This window comes from Eurytemora carolleeae, unplaced genomic scaffold (genome assembly GCF_000591075.1).
Source record: "Eurytemora carolleeae unplaced genomic scaffold, Eaff_2.0 scaffold633, whole genome shotgun sequence".
Lineage (NCBI taxonomy): Eukaryota > Metazoa > Arthropoda > Copepoda > Calanoida > Temoridae > Eurytemora > Eurytemora carolleeae.
Genome location: NW_019396519.1, coordinates 150,325 through 168,584, shown reverse-complemented (window position 1 = coordinate 168,584; position 18,260 = coordinate 150,325). Strand labels below are relative to the sequence as shown.

General features: G+C 32.7%; 1 protein-coding gene across 4 annotated transcripts; it reads left to right on the top strand.

Moving 5' to 3' along the window:
• Nucleotides 1-1,541: 1,541 nt before the first annotated feature.
• On the top strand, nt 1,542-18,102 carry LOC111704776 (E3 ubiquitin-protein ligase UHRF1). Of its 4 annotated transcripts, none has more exons than XM_023477123.1 (22): nt 1,542-1,660; nt 2,317-2,419; nt 3,979-4,094; nt 4,636-4,734; nt 5,351-5,440; nt 5,776-5,858; nt 6,636-6,707; nt 7,187-7,329; nt 7,704-7,750; nt 8,057-8,116; nt 9,226-9,282; nt 10,809-10,899; nt 11,540-11,609; nt 11,825-11,855; nt 12,477-12,541; nt 13,446-13,505; nt 14,725-14,808; nt 15,016-15,157; nt 15,928-16,065; nt 16,471-16,518; nt 16,759-16,818; nt 17,412-18,102. In XM_023477123.1, the coding sequence occupies exons 1-21, from the start codon at nt 1,595-1,597 to the stop codon at nt 16,759-16,761; spliced, it is 1,668 nt and encodes a 555-aa protein (XP_023332891.1). In that variant the 5' UTR covers nt 1,542-1,594; the 3' UTR covers nt 16,762-16,818; nt 17,412-18,102. The 4 variants fall into 4 exon arrangements, with proteins under 4 accessions (XP_023332891.1, XP_023332887.1, XP_023332889.1 ...); XM_023477119.1 differs by lacking the exon at nt 9,226-9,282 and adding an exon at nt 9,131-9,187 and having other exon boundaries at nt 1,554-1,660; XM_023477122.1 differs by lacking the exon at nt 2,317-2,419 and having other exon boundaries at nt 1,573-1,660.
• The last annotated feature ends 158 nt before the right edge of the window (nt 18,103-18,260 follow it).

The window sequence follows — 18,260 nt, the reverse complement described above, 5'->3', positions numbered from 1 at the left end:
TTAAAAATTTGAGGTACCTTCAGTTATTCTGAACACACCGTTAGTACTGAGCATTATATTGCGGGCCGACAGCATTATATAAATTAAGAGTTTCTTGAAATTCTTCAATTTCTTTTAGATATATACTTTCCTATAAACAATATTTTTGAATCTTCATGACAGAAAAGAATCTCAAGAATAGAACAGGTTTAACCCTGTAACGGAAATATGTATATTTTCAAAAAATGTGTATCTAATTGACTTGGTGAGGTTTGTATCATCATCACCATCAAATTTAACACTTAGGGTTAATATGTCAATTGATCGAATAAAATATTATGAGATGAAGGCAACTAATTGTGCCTGGGGAAACTTATTTTTTGGGTTAAAAAATTTAAATTTTTTGATCAGATTAATTGTAGCGACACAGTGTTGTATCCTAGATTGTTCTTAATAAGAATGAACAGTCCCTTGAATACAAACGGATGCCAGAGGATCAGTACAACCCGAACCTTAGAAGAGTAGACACGTAACTATACACGTCAGTCTGCCACTATCGTTCCGGGATTTGTACAACATAAAGCGAACATACAGCATACAGAGGGAACCTGACTGGACGAGCTGCTTAAAAGAAGATGAAGTGGATCCTATAGATCTTGCTCCTCTTGTCAGTGGGAATGCTTCCATTGTCACTGCCCCAGCCTCAGAGGTCGGAGACGTAGCTGAGGACACAGTTGAGGACGAAGATATGGATGAGGATACTGATGTCCTGGTGCGAACCATGAAGGAGGTGATGGATAGGTTAGCAGAGCTGAACCAGGAGCTTGAGAGTATGGTATCCTCTACTCTGGAGGACACAAGCACCCAAGAGCCCCTTGTAGATCCCAACGTCAATGCATGGGACGCAAGGAAGGCCTGGGAACGGGAGTCTAGCCTTTATCCCGAAGCTAGCAGGGAGGAGGTTTGCTCCAGGATTTATGTCCAGGTTGGGAAGTTGCTCCACAGATCACAGGAGCGGGCTGACCAGCATACCGGGAATAGAGATGATAAATACATGATGGATGGATTGGCAAATATAGTAGTTCTGCACTTCAGATTGGATAAACTAACTGAGAGAGCTACTAATGGAACCTAAGTTGTAAAGGAACCATGGCTGATCATTAAACCATCTAGTTATCTCCATATTATAGCATGTATGCATTTATGAATATGTAAATAAATGTAACAACACTAATGAAAGCATGTTTATTACTTTGGGTGTTAATTATTGCTCGAGCAAGTAATTATATAAAGGTTTGCTCCGTGTGATGGAGATAGCCCGAAGTATAATGTTGCCAGGTTGCAAAGATAAGTAATTGTATAAGGGTTAGCTCCGAGTGATGGAGATAACCCGATGTGCAATGTTATCAAGTTGCAAAGATAATTGATCCTATACAAGTTAAATAACTTGAAGTGTGATCTTATCAAAGTTTGCTAATTTAAGTTGTCAATTTATTGCACATTTTTAGTAGTAAGAGAATACTACAACAGTGGGTCGTTTTCTGTCAAGCGGTTTTTGCAATACCGGTTACTTCAGGTTTTCTATTATATCTCAGGTTCTGATGTGATCCTCCTGATGCCAAGGCAGGTTCTTGGTGAACAAGACAAAAAGGAAAATTCTCAGGAGAAGGAGAAAGAAAAGGTGAACATACAATGTTTTGCTCACCCACATTAAAAAAATGGCAAAAAAACACTGAACAAATTAAAAAAATTATTTTGTTTTTGGGAAGACAAAACGTTTATATATTTTCCAAGGGGTTTTACATAAATGTTGATATTAGAGATGTAGTTGAAATGAAAAAAAAATGATATGCTTTTTATATTTTAACACTGTCCTGTATCAAAATTGAGAGTGCTAGAATTAGGGGGGGGGGGATCAAACGGCCCCCCCCCCCCCCCTATTATGCTTAAGTATTGTTCATTTGTAAAATAACCCAAATTACAATTATATTGTAGAAAAGTTAATCATGAATGTGTATAATCTTATAAAAAAATCAGAACTGGGAATAATCCCGATTGCTTGATCTCATTATCCACAGTGGGCCCTTAATTTTACGCAGAATCTTTTTGATCTCTTGATTTTGGATACATGTTCTCTCATTGATTGAATGGAAATTTACCTGGATTCTGATTGGGTGTTAAGTTAAGACTCTCTTCACTTTATAGTGGATACTGAATAAAGATTAGAATAATTCTGTTTTCATACATCAGTATCATAATCAGACTCGTATCAAGACAACATTTTCCAACAAGATGAGAATCCTTTTAAGTAATAAATTGAATTGATCCGTTTTCAAGGTTCCTGCAGTGTTAGAGGATACTGATGTAGTCGAGCAGTCAGGATGGAAGGTCGGAGCCTTTGTAGATGCTCTGTGTTCTAAAACAGGGGCCTGGTTTCTAGGTATTCGCAGGGGTGTATATTTTAAGGAAATGCTTTTTAGATGGGAAGGGTAAGGGCCCGGGTGGGTTAAGGTTTCTGCAATTGTATTCTGAGCTAATCTCAAATCTAGGCCTACCAGCATGCATTTTTTGTACTTTCATATTCTTTATTTTTTAGATGTCCTTAACTAATTCTTTTGGCGTTGAAGTTTGGATAATTTGGAGAAGTTGGAAGTTTGGAGAGGGTTAGGAAGAGGCGTATTGAGGATTTTTTCAGTGCTAAGAAAAAGTCTACTTGTTCCTCGATTTATAGTCATTTCCGATTCATGTGGAATAGATGAACTCATATTGTGTTGCACCACATTATGCATATGAGAAGTACAAATATTCTGTTTTTACCCAACTCTGGATAAGATCTTCCGTTGCAATCCATTCTTAAGAGCAGGCTAAGTTCCAGTTCCATTTTTAAGAGCAGGATAAGTAAAAAATCGGTATCAGCGTCTACTTTATCCCTGAGTTTTGAGTTTCTGCTTTCCTTCTTTTAGCGGAGTTGTCTGGCAGAGAAAAGATGAAGTTTCACTATTTATTTCCTTTATTCCTTTATCTTGTCTTGGATGAATCGCGTATTTAATTACTCTCAATCCTGGGAACGCTCTCATGTCTGCTCCCGGCTCCGTTTCACGGAGAAGGAATTTGGGAGGACCTCTCCTATGAGCGAGTAGATTACGAATGATTTATTTATTTATGATAGGGCCCCCAAATTTATTATCCATGATAGCAGGGGGCAGGGATGGTTGAAATAAAAAAATTCCTAGAAAAAATGTTAATTATTTAAAAGTTGGAGAATTTGCAAAAAGTTTAGTCTTACCGTTAAAGAATTGAAAGGCAACATTAAAAATCGAAAACTGTCACATAAAAGGGGCAAAAAGAACTCTAAAGAAGTAAAATTTTAATAATGTCTTATCACCATAGAGAATAGAATATATATTAGAGGGAAATTTACTAGAAAAAAGTGTAAAACGGCCATTTTGTTGTACTGTTTCCAAACTGCAGGTGTACTTCACATATTTATGCTATATAACCTTTTGGGTCCTGGAATATCATTTTATAGAAAATCTAAAATAAATGTTAAAAGAAAACCAAATTATGAAATAGGCTGGTTTCATAATTGACCAATGATCATTTCACATAGACTCTATGCCTTTCACTTTACAAACGATGATTTGCCGTTATAACTATAAATCAAATGATGTTTTTTATTCACCTAATTCATTATAACGTTTATTTAACAGCTTTGAAAAATTCAAAATTGAAATGAATAGTCTAAGGGACATACTGTATTAATATGTACTCTACTGCATATAATTTGTGAACATTTACATGATTTGTAGACTTTGCACTCGCTTTCAGGCTGAAAGGGACTGAAAAATTTCATACCGAGAGATTCTTTAAATTCCCCTCTAATATATATTCTATTCTCTATGGTTATCACTAACCTATGGACACAAGTGCACTTTATGTCTTCAAAAACATACAAGTTAAAACAGATTTGATCCTGAGATAAAGTTTTGTTTGTTCTAGCTCAAGTTCTGAAGGTGAGTAAGGACGAGAACAGCAAGACTGTGTACACCATCAAGTACACAGAGTACGAAGGGGAGGTTGACTTGGAGGAGTCCATGATCAGAGATATAGCAACGGTTGGTAACTCATGATTTCTTGGGTGTTTATTTTCAGTATTTTTAATTCAGGGGTACCCTGGTATATTTTTTCTTTCATGAGCACCCCCCCCCCTTTTGGTGCCTAGCAAAAAATTGTTCTAGGATTGTATTTGCTAAATTGGAAAAAGTTTTGGGGAAAGGTATTAAAGACTTTTGATGTTAATTTTTTCAAACTTTTTTATTAGCATCATAAATTGGGGGGGGGGGGGGTTAATTCTTGTAAATATAAATATACTCATGTTCGAATCTAACTGCTTGGTTTTGGTTTGGTTTTTAGGAAAGGATACATGAGGTTTGATTAACTTAGCCCTAATTACACCCCGAAGAAATTCTGCACCTTTACATTCTTGGAAATGCATAATCTAGAACAATTTTATTTGATCACATTTGTTTTAACAGTTCTTTTGTAAAGTACTGCACAATTGTTTCTTGTCAAATGTTCCTTTAATATTTTTTTATTTTTTATTTTTATCTTGGTTCATGATACCCTGAGTGATTGCTCATAACACTATTTTTCTAGGTTAAGGTCGATTTTAATGACATAAAGATTGGAGAAACTTATATTGTGAACTACAACATGGAACACCCGGACAAGTTAGGCTTCTGGTACGATGCTAAGGTATTAGAATTAAATATTTTCTTCCTTTTTTTGGTTTATTATCGATTTAAAAAATGTTGCGAAATTGAAGTCTAAATTTCCAAATTTGGTTTAAAATTTTTATTGCTCTGAATTTTTTTGTTTGGTTTATACAGAACATGTTGTTTAATGTGTGATATTTATTTATTGTAGTAATTAGAGTAGAACTTGTGGATATTCAGGACTGAGAATTTTTTTTTATTATGTTTTAAAACAATTTGATATATCCAGAGCTGAAAACTTTAGAATTGGACAATGGACAGTTCCCATCGCTTAATCTGAATATCCAATGTGAAAACTTTTAATTTCCTTCCTAATCCGCTTTTTTCTTTATTTTTCTCTCCCTGCCAGTTTTCGACCTATGAGAGTTCCCTCATAAAATGGCGCGCAAAATTACAAATTTCCCGGCGCCTCAGGTTGGCTGTTTTGGTTTCTCCAAATGCCACTCTATCAGTTGAGTTTTATACACTTGTTGATACAAACTTAAGATTTAAATTAACAAAAAGAGAAGATCAAGCAATGAATTCGATATCCAAAATTCTAAAGTTTTCAGCTCAGAACTATATTCTAAGATAACCCTTGTATATCTACTATCCAGGTTGCTGGGATAAAGAAGGTATCTAAGACTATAATCTGCAGCATCCGGGACCAGGATAAGTGTATAATCACAAATCTGGAGATATATAAGGTTAGTAAAATTACAAAAACATTCTAACAATCAGAGGGAGCTGAAAATATCTTCTCTCAGCCATTGAGAGATCGCAGCCATATCTGTCAGCTATTTTTTTATAGATCAAGTTCTAAAAGTTTTGTAGTAGAAGTCAAGTTCAGGTGTTGCAGATTTTCGCTATTAAGTACTATTAAATGCAAAGATTCAAAGGCAATTTTAATAATTGACAAAAAAAATTATTCTTGCTATTAACATTGAATGCATAAAATATTTATTTCAGTTAAAATAAACATTTTTTTAATCTAGTGTGATTTCTCACAAATTTTTTTTTTAAAAGTTGTACCCTGTTTTAGGTTCCCGGTCCTGATTTCTCTGAGATGGATTGTGATAAATGTCTGAAAAATCCTGCAAGGAAATGTGTTCAGTGTGGATGCAGGTAAAATTGATGCATTAGCAAAAAAAATTATGCTGCTGAAGAATTTAAAACATGCAACACCGTGTCCAGCAATAATCTACCTTTCTTTATAAACAATAGAAAATGTTCTGAACAAATTTTAAGAAGAAACTTGTGTATTAACATTTTTTTGTATAAATATTTTAATTTTTCCACAAGTAGGAGTATCTATTTTCGATTTTAAAAAAAAGCTTTTAAATAAATGATGACTGAGGAGGGAAAATTTTTCTAAGAATTAAATCAGTGCTTAGAATCCATTTCAGTATGATTCGGATCTAGATCTGTTAAAGATCCAGGTCATACACATTTCCTTAAAAGGAATTGAGTCTTTGCCACAAACTCTGATTTTCTAATCCCCCTATCTTTAGACCCCAATGTCGTAAACCTTTGATATTTCAAACTTGTATTATTTGATCATAGTTTGAAATGTCAAAGGTCTACGACATTGGGTTGCAAAAATACAGAGAAGAGAAAATCAGAGTTTGTGACAAAGACTCAATACCTTTACTGGTTCCTATACATAAATAAATTGCACGTTTTTTCCGTATTTTTGCTTATTTTTATGCAGAAACATTCAGAGATTTATAAAGTTTTATTAAACGCTCATAGGTTAAGATATGTGTTTTGAGAGCAAAAAGTAAATGGTTTTGGACGGTATTTTGTTGTTAAGATCTGTACCCTAGGAGCCAAAATGTTGCGGATTTAACACACCCGGATCCGGATTCTAAGCACCGAATTAAATATTTCCTTTTTGTTTAGGAAATGTGGCGGGAAGCATGACGAGGCGAATATTATCATGTGTGACGAATGTAACAGTGGATACCATACTCAGTAAGGATTTATCCATTAACAAGGGACAAACTTAGGAATACATTGATGGTTTTATTCAAGAATTAATCATCGGATTAAATAAAAATTGATGTGATAGATTGATTGATTGATTGATTGATAATTTTATTGATGAACTGAGAGGAATAAGTTGTGTTTGAAAGACTTTGATGAATTTTAAAGAATAAAATAGATTATTTTCGATGCTTTGGGTAAAAATGAAAAACCTGACAACAAAGGGCAAGTTTTTAACCCCTGAAACTTTTTATTCAAAAATTTACATTTTCCCCAATTCAGTGAATAAGATAGCTAGTGGGGGTTTAGTGGGGAAAAATTACTTTTCAAGAAAAAAATATCGACCTCTGCAGTTGCACATATCAACATTAAACTAAGATAATCAATTTTTCTCAAAATCAAAACTATAATTTGAAGATGAAGTGAAATGATGTATTTCTTGGAAAATTAGACTCCTGTAATTTTAGATGTCTGGGTCTGGCTTGTATCCCTGATGAAGATGAGTGGTTCTGCCCAAACTGTAAGAACGAGAATGATATCGTCTGTGCTGGTGGGAAGTCCATGACAGCCAAGGATAGGAAAACTGGAACTAGTCGGGATTGGGGCAGAGGTAAACATTTTTTTAATCTCGCAATAGCAAAATACGTAGCCCTCAAAGTTTATTAGTTTTTTTTATTTTTTTTTATTATTTATTAGAATTTAAGTTTTAGTAAAACAACCAAGAATAAGTATCTTAAGTGTCTGGGGGTTCAATGTCGGGTTTCTTTTCAGATCTATTCAATATGTATTTATTTATCTAAACAGATGCAATTGTTATCAAAATTACCGATTGTGCTACTACTACCGTTTACTCCATACTCCGACTGATCTCTTTGCAAACTATATTGACAGTTTCCACCCCCCCCCCCTTGATAAGTTTGCAAACTATATTGACTGTTTCCATCCCCCCCCCCTTGATAAGTTTGAAGCCCATTATATATTTAGGACTGGCCACTGAAGGTCGAAGCAAGGAATGTACGATCGTACCAAAGGTATATTTTTTATAAAGTAAATCTATTTCCCCCTAAGATTGCTAATGTTAATAAGCAAACTTTCCAAAGACCTTTTTTTATGATTTGACCAACATCAACAATGACCTGGAGTTCTTTTAACTAAGGCAATTTATCAAAGTATTGCCTGTCAAAAGTGTTCATAAGTAAAGGATTAGATATTTTAATGTTGATAATGATAAATAACCAGCAAAATAAAAAATACGAACAAGTTTGTAAAACATACACTTTGTGTACTTTTCAAAGAAAAGAAGTAAATTTTGTTAATTCTAAAAATATTAATTTCAGGATCATTTTGGACCCATTCCGGGCATCGAAGTTGGAATGTGCTGGCAATATAGACTCCAGGTATTCCGCCTTCCCCCTCCACATCTGTAGGCAATTTACTTTTTTATTTTTTTATTTTCAAGTTCTTGAGGCAACATTATCAGAAATTACAATAAACAATCGTTCTTGGTTTATTTTTGTTTAAATCTTCTTTCTGGGTTAACATTTTGCATTGTGAAAGAATGTACAGTGTACACATATACACATTTAAACAAAATTGTAAAACTGTTCATAGTTTTTTCGAAACTTTACGATTAAGTTTGGAAAAAAAGTTATTGCCCATCCAAAACAACTATTTTCCCTCTTATCTTTTATCTGATTATTTGTCTATCTATTTTATCTATGTTTCTATATATTTATTCTATATTTGCATTTGTCTATCTATTTTATCTATGTTTCTATATATTTATTCTATATTTGCTTATTTGTCTATCTATTTTATCTATGTTTCTATATATTTATTCTATATTTGCATATTTGTCTATCTATTTTATCTATGTTTCTATATATTTATTCTATATTTGCATATTTGTCTATCTTTTTCATCTATGTTTCTATACATCTATTCTATATTTGCATATTTGTCTATCTATTTTTTCTATGTTTCTATATATCTATTCTATATTTGCATATTTGTCTATCTATTTCATCTATGTTTCTATATATCTATTTTATATTTGCATATTTGTCTATCTATTTCATCTATGTTTCTATATATCTATTCTGTATTTGCATATTTGTCTGTCTATTTCATCTATGTTTCTATATATCTGTTCTATATTTGCATATTTGTCTATCTATTTCATCTATGTTTCTATATATCTATTTTATATATATTTGCATATTTGTCTATCTATTTCATCTATGTTTCTATATATCTGTTCTATATTTGCATATTTGTCTATCTATTTCATCTATGTTTCTATATATCTATTTTATATATATTTGCATATTTGTCTATCTATTTCATCTATGTTTCTATATATCTTTTCTATATTTGCATATTTGTCTGTTCATATCCCTCCCTCCCTTTAGGTTTCCGAAGAGGGTATCCACCGACCTCATGTAGCTGGTATAGCTGGATCATCTAAGGTATATCTATCTATCTATCTATCTATCTATATATCTAGGTTTCAGAGGAGGGCATACACAGGCCTCCTGTTGCCGGTATAGCAGGCTCCGCTAAGGTAAGTAATGTCCTACTTTAATGGACGTTGTGGGCTCAGATAATTAAAATAATAATTAATTGCATAATTATTGCAGTATGCTAAATATTGAAAGTTTGAATATTCTTCCATATTGATAAATAAATGAATTTGAACATTACTAAATAAGTTAGTCCGCGATGTAACCAATAAAAACACATTCCATAAAATTGTTACTGACATGCATTTTAAGATCAATGCTCTTTAGTGGATTCTGATTTTGTTATTTTCTTGGTTCATTTCAGTGAGAAACAAACTCCTGATAAGAACTCCAGCTACATTTCAGACAAATTACAAGAAGACAAACTCTTAAAAGAAAATCTCTTAAAAGACAATCTAACTGTTAGGGGAATCAGCACCTGACTGAGACCCTTACTTCGGATGGCGGTCTGGGGATCTTTTAAGAATGTCTCATAAGAGACATTCTTAAATACAATCTCTTAAAACACAATCTCTTATAAGACAATCTCTTAAAACACAATCTCTTAAAAGACAATCTCTTAAAAGACAATCTCTTAAAACACAATCTCTTAAAACACAATCTCTTAAAACTCAATCTCTGAAAAGACAACGTCATAAAAGACAGCCTCATAAAAGACAATCTCTTAAAACACAAAATGTTATAGACTTTCAAAGGCACAATCTCTTAAAACACAATCTCTTAAAAGACAATCTCTTAAAACTCAATCTCTGAAAAGACAACGTCATAAAAGACAGCCTCATAAAAGACAATCTCTTAAAACACAAAATGTTATAGACTTTCAAAGGACAATCCCATAAAGGACAATCTCATAAAAGACAAATTAATAAAATCTCATAAATAACAAACTCTTAAAAGACATCCTCATAAAGGACATCCTCATAAAAGACAAATTAATAAAATCTCATGAATAAATATCATATTTTTAAAGACAACCTCATAAAAGACAACCTCAAAAAAGACAACCTCATAAAGGGCAACCTCATAAAGGACAACCTCATAAAGGACAACCTCATAAAGGACAAACTCAAAGGACAATCTCATAAAGGACAATCTCATAAAGGACAATCTCATAAAGGACAACCTCATAAAGGACAATCTCATAAAGGACAACCTCATAAAAGACAACCTCAAAAAGGACAACCTCATAAAGGACAACCTCATAAAGGACAACCTCAAAGGACAATCTCATAAAGGACAATCTCATAAAAGACAATCTCATAAAGGACAACCTCATAAAGGACAATCTCATAAAGGACAACCTCAAAGACAACCTCAAAAAGGACAACCTCATAAAGGACAACCTCATAAAGGACAACCTCAAAGGACAATCTCATAAAGGACAATCTCATAAAAGACAAACTTTGAAAAGAAAAACTCACTTAAGGAAAGCTTATTAAAGATAAACTTCAAAAGAAAAATTTACAAAAGAAAAAAAAACTATAAAAGGTGTACTGCAAAATGATAGTTATAAACTAAAATTTTGACAAAACTATTGATCGAAGGACTAAACTCTGCCTGGTTCTAGGGAGTGATGGATAAACGAGGTTGCCAGAGCATAGTGTTAAGTGGAGGTTACGAGGACGACGTAGATAATGGAGATTCATTCACCTATACAGGTGGGATTTATTGGCTGAATTCTAGCTTGTTGATTCTGCACTTTTCTTGGTCAACAATATCAGGAAAAATTAGATATCCAATATCCATTTTAAGCTAAAAAAATAGATATCCGATATCCATGTTAAGCTAAAATAATAGAAATCCAATATCCATATCAAGCTAAAAAAAAAATTATTTCAATTGTGGTTTGCGGCGTGGGAATTTCTTCAGAATCGATTAGAAAAAAATAACAGATTTTAACATTTAAAAAGCTAGAAAAACGACGATATCTTCCACAGAATTGAACAAATTAAAAGGACAATATAATCTACGTAATTGAACAGTAGAAATTTTAAAAGGTATCATGTGAATCGGACATTCCCCTTTTCATGTGGATTGTGGAAGTCAATTTAAACAATTACAACAATAAGAATAACAATATATTTAATATTTAGGATCAGGGGGAGATCTCTCAGGAAACAAAAGAATACATTTAATATTTAGGATCAGGGGGAGATCTATCTCAGGAAACAAGCGAATATATTTAATATTTAGGATCAAGGGGTAGAGATCTCTTAGGAAAGAAGAGAAATGTATTTATTATTCAGGTTTAGGAAGGAGGGATTTATCAGGAAGCAAGAGAATATTTTTAATATTTAGGATCAGGGGGTAGAGATCTCTCAGGAAACAAGAGAACTGCAGAGCAGAGCAAAGATCAGGCTTTAGACAGGAATAAATCATTAAGAAATAAAAGATTCTGAGAATGATTAAATGGAGGGAATTAAATGTTGGTTATTTCGTTGAACAGGATCCTTGTTTTGTTCCAAATATGTTAGTATTAACATCAGGTATTATTTTTATCCTTGTTTTGTTCCAAATATGTTAGTATTAACATCGGGTATTATTTCTGTTTACTATCTATTATCAAATGGTTTATTTGTCCAGGAGCAATGAGGCTATTGCTTACAGTTGCATGGTAAGACTATCTTTAAAGATAAAAAAATTATGACAAAAAGTGTAAAAGTTTTGTGATAACTTGTACCGAGCTGTACTGAACTTTACTGAACTGTATTTTACTGTTTAAAGTAGTGTTATGTAGTGCGCAGTGAACTTTTTACTGTATTGAACTTTATTGTACTTTAATGTGCTTTACTGTATTTTTCTTTACTGCACTGAATTATACTGAAATTTAAGTATAATGTATTTTCCAGTTCTTCATGTAGTGTATTTTACTGTACTGTACTGTACTGTACTGTACTGTACTGTACTGTACTGTACTGTATTTTTCTTTACTGCACTGAATTATACTGAAATTTAAGTATAATGTACTGTACTGTACTGTACTGTACTGTACTGTACTGTACTGTACTGTACTGTACTGTACTGTACTGTACTGTACTGTACTGTACTGTACTGTACTGTATTGTATTGTACTGGACGGTATTTTACAATTTTGTAACTGTACTTCACTGCCTGTAGTGTGTACTGATCTTTAACTGGACTGTAGTTTACGGTATTGTACTGTATTGTTTACTGTACAATACTGAAGCGTGTTGTACTTACCGGTCTATACTGTATTGTGCATTGTACTGCCTAGGTTCGTCCTGTGTCTTCTAAAGGTGGAGATGCTGGGGAAAGGTGGAGGGAGGGAAAACCTGTCAGGTAATTTACAAGAAGTTAGATCTTGTGTGTTGCAAATCTCACGATCGACCATTAATCATCATTTCATGAAGATCTAAGGAATAATATCAATTCCTCTTCAATATCCCATTCTGTTCATACAGAGATAACTTTAATTGAGGGATAAAACATTAAATTTAGATTGATTAGTGCTCACATTGAATATCTAGATCAAATATTGTAAGATTAACAATACTCATAAAGGGTGTCCCAATAAACATGGGAATTCAGTGACGATTTCGATATCGTCTTTTCAAATAATTCTTAGATTTAGTTTAGTGATACCTACTGAGATAGCTGTAATCCGTAAAATTTTCTTCTGCTATATTCACAATTTGTTTGTCTATGTTTTGACTGCATACGGTTGTACTTAGTAAAATAAGAAAATTACAGTATACAAACAGAGTAAACTTGTCCGTCTTCACTGTTTATGTTGCAAAGCCATTATGGACACATTTTTACAGCCATTTAACGTTTTCATAAAATAACCTCCAGCAGACATAATATTATGAATTTTGAAATCAGGTATTACAATGCTAATTCATGTCGACGAATATAACACATTCGTCACTGAAATCCCATGTTTTTTGGGACACCCTGTGCAAAAGTTCCTATCTAAGCGTTTTGTTTTTATTACAAAGTTGATGATTTTCCGTCACGTATTTTCTAGTTTACGGTAAAGAGAAGATACTAGTCACATTTCAGAGAGACAAGTTAACATATAAAGTAATTTTAAATAATTAAACACTTCCTTAAGTATTACTGTTCATTATTGATTCTTGGTATTGAGTAATTGTTGAGATTTGTGAATCATTAAATAATAAATAAAGAAAGGGTCGAATAAATATAAAATTGACAAGCCATTTATCAGAGACAACATTTTTAGGGTTGTACGAGCTTACAAGGCCAAGAAACATTCTACTTTTGCTCCGGAGGAAGGATTTAGGTAATTTTAACTGTCTTTATAGGGACTGTGGACGTAATTTAAAATGAACCTCTATTTAAAAGACGTCCATATGCAATTTAAATGACAGTCCCTTTAAGGTCTTAAGAGGATGTAATCATGTATTAGAGAAAAAAATATAATCTTGAATTGATTATTGTTTTAATCCTAAATTAATGGAACTAAGGTCCGGTATTATTATAATCCTTGTTTTGTTCCAAATATGTTAGTATTAACATCAGGTATTATTTTTATCCTTGTTTTGTTCTCATTAATATACAGAGTATATTATATTCAATAATTACGAATATCCAGTGAATCAAGATTAAAAATAAGGGACATTTATTTTTTTTCTTTTGGTAGAGTTTTTGTTTTTTCTCTTCCTTGACATTTTTTCTTTTTTTTCTTTTTTGACGTTTTTTTTTAAATTTTTTCATAAATTATTTTTTTTTCTTATTTGGCCTTTCTGTTTTCTTTTAAAGTAATCTGTTTTTGGCTCCTTTTGTCCCAACAAAATAAACTAGATTAGAAATTTTTTACATATTCATCATATCTGGATTTATCGTTGTTTTGTTCCAAATATGTTAGTATTATATCGGGTATTATTTTTATCGTTGTTTTGTTCCAAATATGTTAGTATTAACATCAGGTATTATTTTTATCCTTGTTTTGTTCCAAATATGTTAGTATTAACATCAGGTATTATTTTTATCCTTGTTTTGTTCCAAATAAAGGTATTATTTCTTATATTCGTATAAAGTTCAGATATTATTATTGTTTTTATCCAAATATAATAGTTTAACCTCGGGTGTTATTATGTTTGTTGTTCAAATCAAATTATATATTTGGCCATAAACAGTACATGTAAAATGGATAATTATAAATTACAACAATATTTTACAATTTATGGCCGGGAGACGGAGCTAGCCGAAACTGGTGTCAGTCGGTCTCCCGTACAGACAGTCTTTAAGTAAAAATGTTAACTTGAAAAAGAATTACACAAAAATAGATTTAGAATTGTGGGAGCTTCTTGCTGAGGAGGGTAGGGTTTCATCGAGAAGTATGGTGACTTAAATAAGCATTTTAGAGTTAAGATTTTATTTTCCTAATATGATAGTATGAAGGTCAGTGTCCGAATTTAATGAAGTTGAGCCGCTGCTTAAATTTATCGCGGCTCAAATTCTTTAAATTCGGCCTGAGGTATTATCATTATATTATTTAGGTATGATGGAATATACAAGGTTAAGCGCTACTGGCAAGCCAAGGGACAAAGTAACTTCAAGGTCTGGAGATACGAGTTCATCAGGTAGATAATGGTCAATCAAATAATCAATCAATCAATACTAAAAATTGTAAAAGGGTTTTCTAACATCTGGAGCCCTTAGAATATCAATTACTTAACATTATTGAAAATCTCAAATATTCAAATCCAATTTTCTTTGTTGCCAAAAATATTTTCTCTTCTATTAAGTTATTGGACAAATATTCCATACTTAGCTTAATTATGATTCAGAGATGATCCTAGCCCTGCCCCCTGGACAGACGAGGGGAAAGCAATAATAGAGAGGGAAGGATATGTCTGTATAAAGAAGAATCCGGAACAAGCGGAGGGGAAAGGAACGAAGAGGAAGGCCTCTAACGATGAGGGAGAAGAGGTACTTGTGAATATCAAGATTTATTTAAGATCAGAGGGAACATTATCTTTACACCAAGACCGAAAAAGATTTAATTTATTTTTTAATAAGTTGGACGCACAGTAGTAAGCTTTAAGATATATATTATTCTATGCGGTTGTAAAATAGAGAAAGCTGTATTTTATATATCTAGGAGGTTGTAAAGAAGAGAAAGCAGTATAATATATATCTAGAAGGTTGTAAAGAAGAGAAAGCTGTATGATGTATATCTAGGAGATTGTAAAATAGAGAAACCTGGATTTTATAGATTATCTAGGAGGTTGTAAAGAAGAGAAAGCTGTAATTTATATATCTAGTAGTTTGTAAAGAAGAGCAATCTGTATGATATTATATATATAGGAAGTTGTAAAGAAAAGAAAGCTGTATGATATATATCTAGGAGGTTGTAAAGAAGAGAAAGCTGTATGATATATATCTAGGAGATTTTAAAGAGGAGAAAGCAGTATGATGTATATCTAGGAGGTTGTAAAATAGAGAAAGGTGTATGATGTATATCTAGGAGGTTGTAAAGAAAAGAAAGCTGTATAATATATATCTAGGAGGTTGTAAAGAAGAGAAAGCTGCATGGTATATATTTAGGAGGTTGTAAAGAAAAGAAAGCTGTATGATATATATCTAGGAGATTTTAAGGAGGAGATGATGTATATCTAGGAGATTGTAAAAAAGAGAAAGCTATATTTTATATATCTGGGAGGTTGTATAGAAGAGAAAGCATTATGACATATATCTAGGAGGTTGTAAAGAAGAGAAAGCTGTATGATATGTCGGATGAGTGGAAGACCTTGATTGCTGCGGACACGAGGAACAAGAAGATGTGGGACCAGGTGTTAGAGAAGGAGATGTTCAGCAGGACGGATTTACTCAACCAGGTCTTTTATTGATGATAAAAAAGGGAATATGGAACTTTAGCTTGTAAGTGTTAAAACATATATTCGATACTTCGATAAAGATTATTTATAATTTTTAATTGATGAATTCAAGATATTATTCACTCTTGTATAATACACTTTTAACATTATTTGGTCTGAACCAGTCACTCCCTTAACAATTTATAACTATTAATTACTACTTAACCGGGAGATTAAGGGAGGATAATTAAATCAAGGGGGAAACCACTTAGCCGAGGGCCTCCAAGACCTTTTTGGGGTTCTAAACCTCACGAGCGTAGCGAGGGAGGATAAGTAATTATCCTCCCTGGAAATAAAAAAGGAGGGAATTAAATGTTGGTTATTTCGTTGAACAGGAGATTAATTCTTTTATTTTTAACTATTAAGGTGAAAGAGACCCTGACCTGTCAAATCTGCTACGAGCTTCCAAACCAGNTTTCTCTGCTCTTCTACCCAAAAGTTGTGGAACCCCTCCCCAATGCCAAACCCACAAAGAACCCCCTTATCCTTCCTTATTTATGATTTTATAAACTTCAGCTATAAATATATAAATATAAATATTAAACTATTAAGTTAAGTATTAAATTGGAATTTTGACTGGTTTCTAGGTTGATTGGTTGATTGATTGTTTGGTTGATTGATTAGCTAAACGATAGATTGATTGATTGATTGCGATAGGTTACTACGGATTGCGGGCACAATATCTGTCAGGACTGCCTGGTCACGAGCTTCAAGGTAAAATAGTTAATTCTCTTAATTTGACCCATTATTTAGTTGATCCGATCTGTCTTTCATTTAATTCATCCTGCCAATTTGCTTATCTGTCTTGACATTTTTTTATTTGACCTGGGACATTGTTAATGTTAACCCAACAAGTCATTCTGCTACTTGGGTATGTTTACTAGTAGATCCGATCTGTTAGTTGCTTAATTCGACCTGCTAGTTCGTTAATCTGCCCTTTCAATTCATTAATTAGTTCTGTCAATTTGTAAATCTGACCTGCCAATTTGTTAATTCGACCTGCCAATTTGTTAATTTAACCCCTCCAAATTTTTAATTCAACTTATCAATTTGTTAATTCGACCTGTCAATTTGTTAATTTAACCCCTCCAAATTGTTAATTCAACTTATCAATTTGTTAATTCGACCTGTCAATTTGTTAATTTAACCCCTCCAAATTGTTAATTCAACTTATCAATTTGTTAATTCGACCTGCCAATTTGTTAGTTAGACTTGTCAATTTGTTAATTTGACTCGTCTCTGTGATAATTCGACCTGTCACTTATGTTAATTCTTCAGTTTATTAATTCAACCTGCGAATTGTTTAGAACGAAGTGTACAGTTGTCCAAGCTGCAGAGCTGATCTTGGTAAAGATATGGACACTGCAAACATCAACAAAGATCTTGAAGCTGTTCTGGACAAGATGTTCCCGAGGCTCAAAAAGTCTGACTAATCTCAGCAGACCGGTTCCTACATAGTTTACAAACGTCAAGAAGCTCATTCCTTTTCTTGTAAATCTTTTTTTGCCCAAAGTTGATCTCAGAAATATCTTTGTATACCTGAAACCGTTTTTAGATTTGAAACAAACTTTAAATATTTTGAAATTTTCCTATGATATTCTGCTTTTATTTTAAATGTTTAAATTGGTTTATAGAATGTAAACGAGCTTAAACCGAACTAGATATTGTATTTTAAGTCAAATTACGCATTTAATGACTGCTGAAACTTATAACCCAGCATTGCAAGTCAAGTCGATAAGATTAAACAGCGGAAGGTTTAACAACATAACGAAAATTAATTGTGATCCAATAGTACAACAGATGTTAAAAGTAAACGAGAAAATCCAAGTTAACAAATCTGTGATCATCTTGTCTCACCTTTGCACAACATTTTACTATTTAGACCTTACAGGCTTACATTATTTGAATTCCACAATTCGAGAATTAAATTCTGTTTTGTACACAAGTTGAACTATCAGTGCTCAATAAAAAACATATATTTTTATCTAATTTTTTAGATTAAAATGCTGCGAAAATGTTGATATCTTTTGACAGCTAACCCTCGTTTACTGTTTATAACAATTCAACCAAAACAGGCAAAACAGTGCAAGCGGCAAAGGAAAGAGTCGTTGATGAAAGGGACTGTAAGCGTAAATTCAAGCGAATCTCCATTCAGA

Excerpts from the sequence above, each read along its gene's own strand:
- LOC111704776 (XM_023477123.1), top strand. The coding sequence starts at position 1,595 with ATGCCAAGGCAGGTTCTTGGTGAACAAGACAAAAAGGAAAATTCTCAG. Across the intron at positions 6,708-7,186 it reads AACAGTGGATACCATACTCA|ATGTCTGGGTCTGGCTTGTA; the intron begins GTAAGGATTTAT and ends CTGTAATTTTAG. Across the intron at positions 8,117-9,225 it reads GCTGGCAATATAGACTCCAG|GTTTCAGAGGAGGGCATACA; the intron begins GTATTCCGCCTT and ends CTATATATCTAG.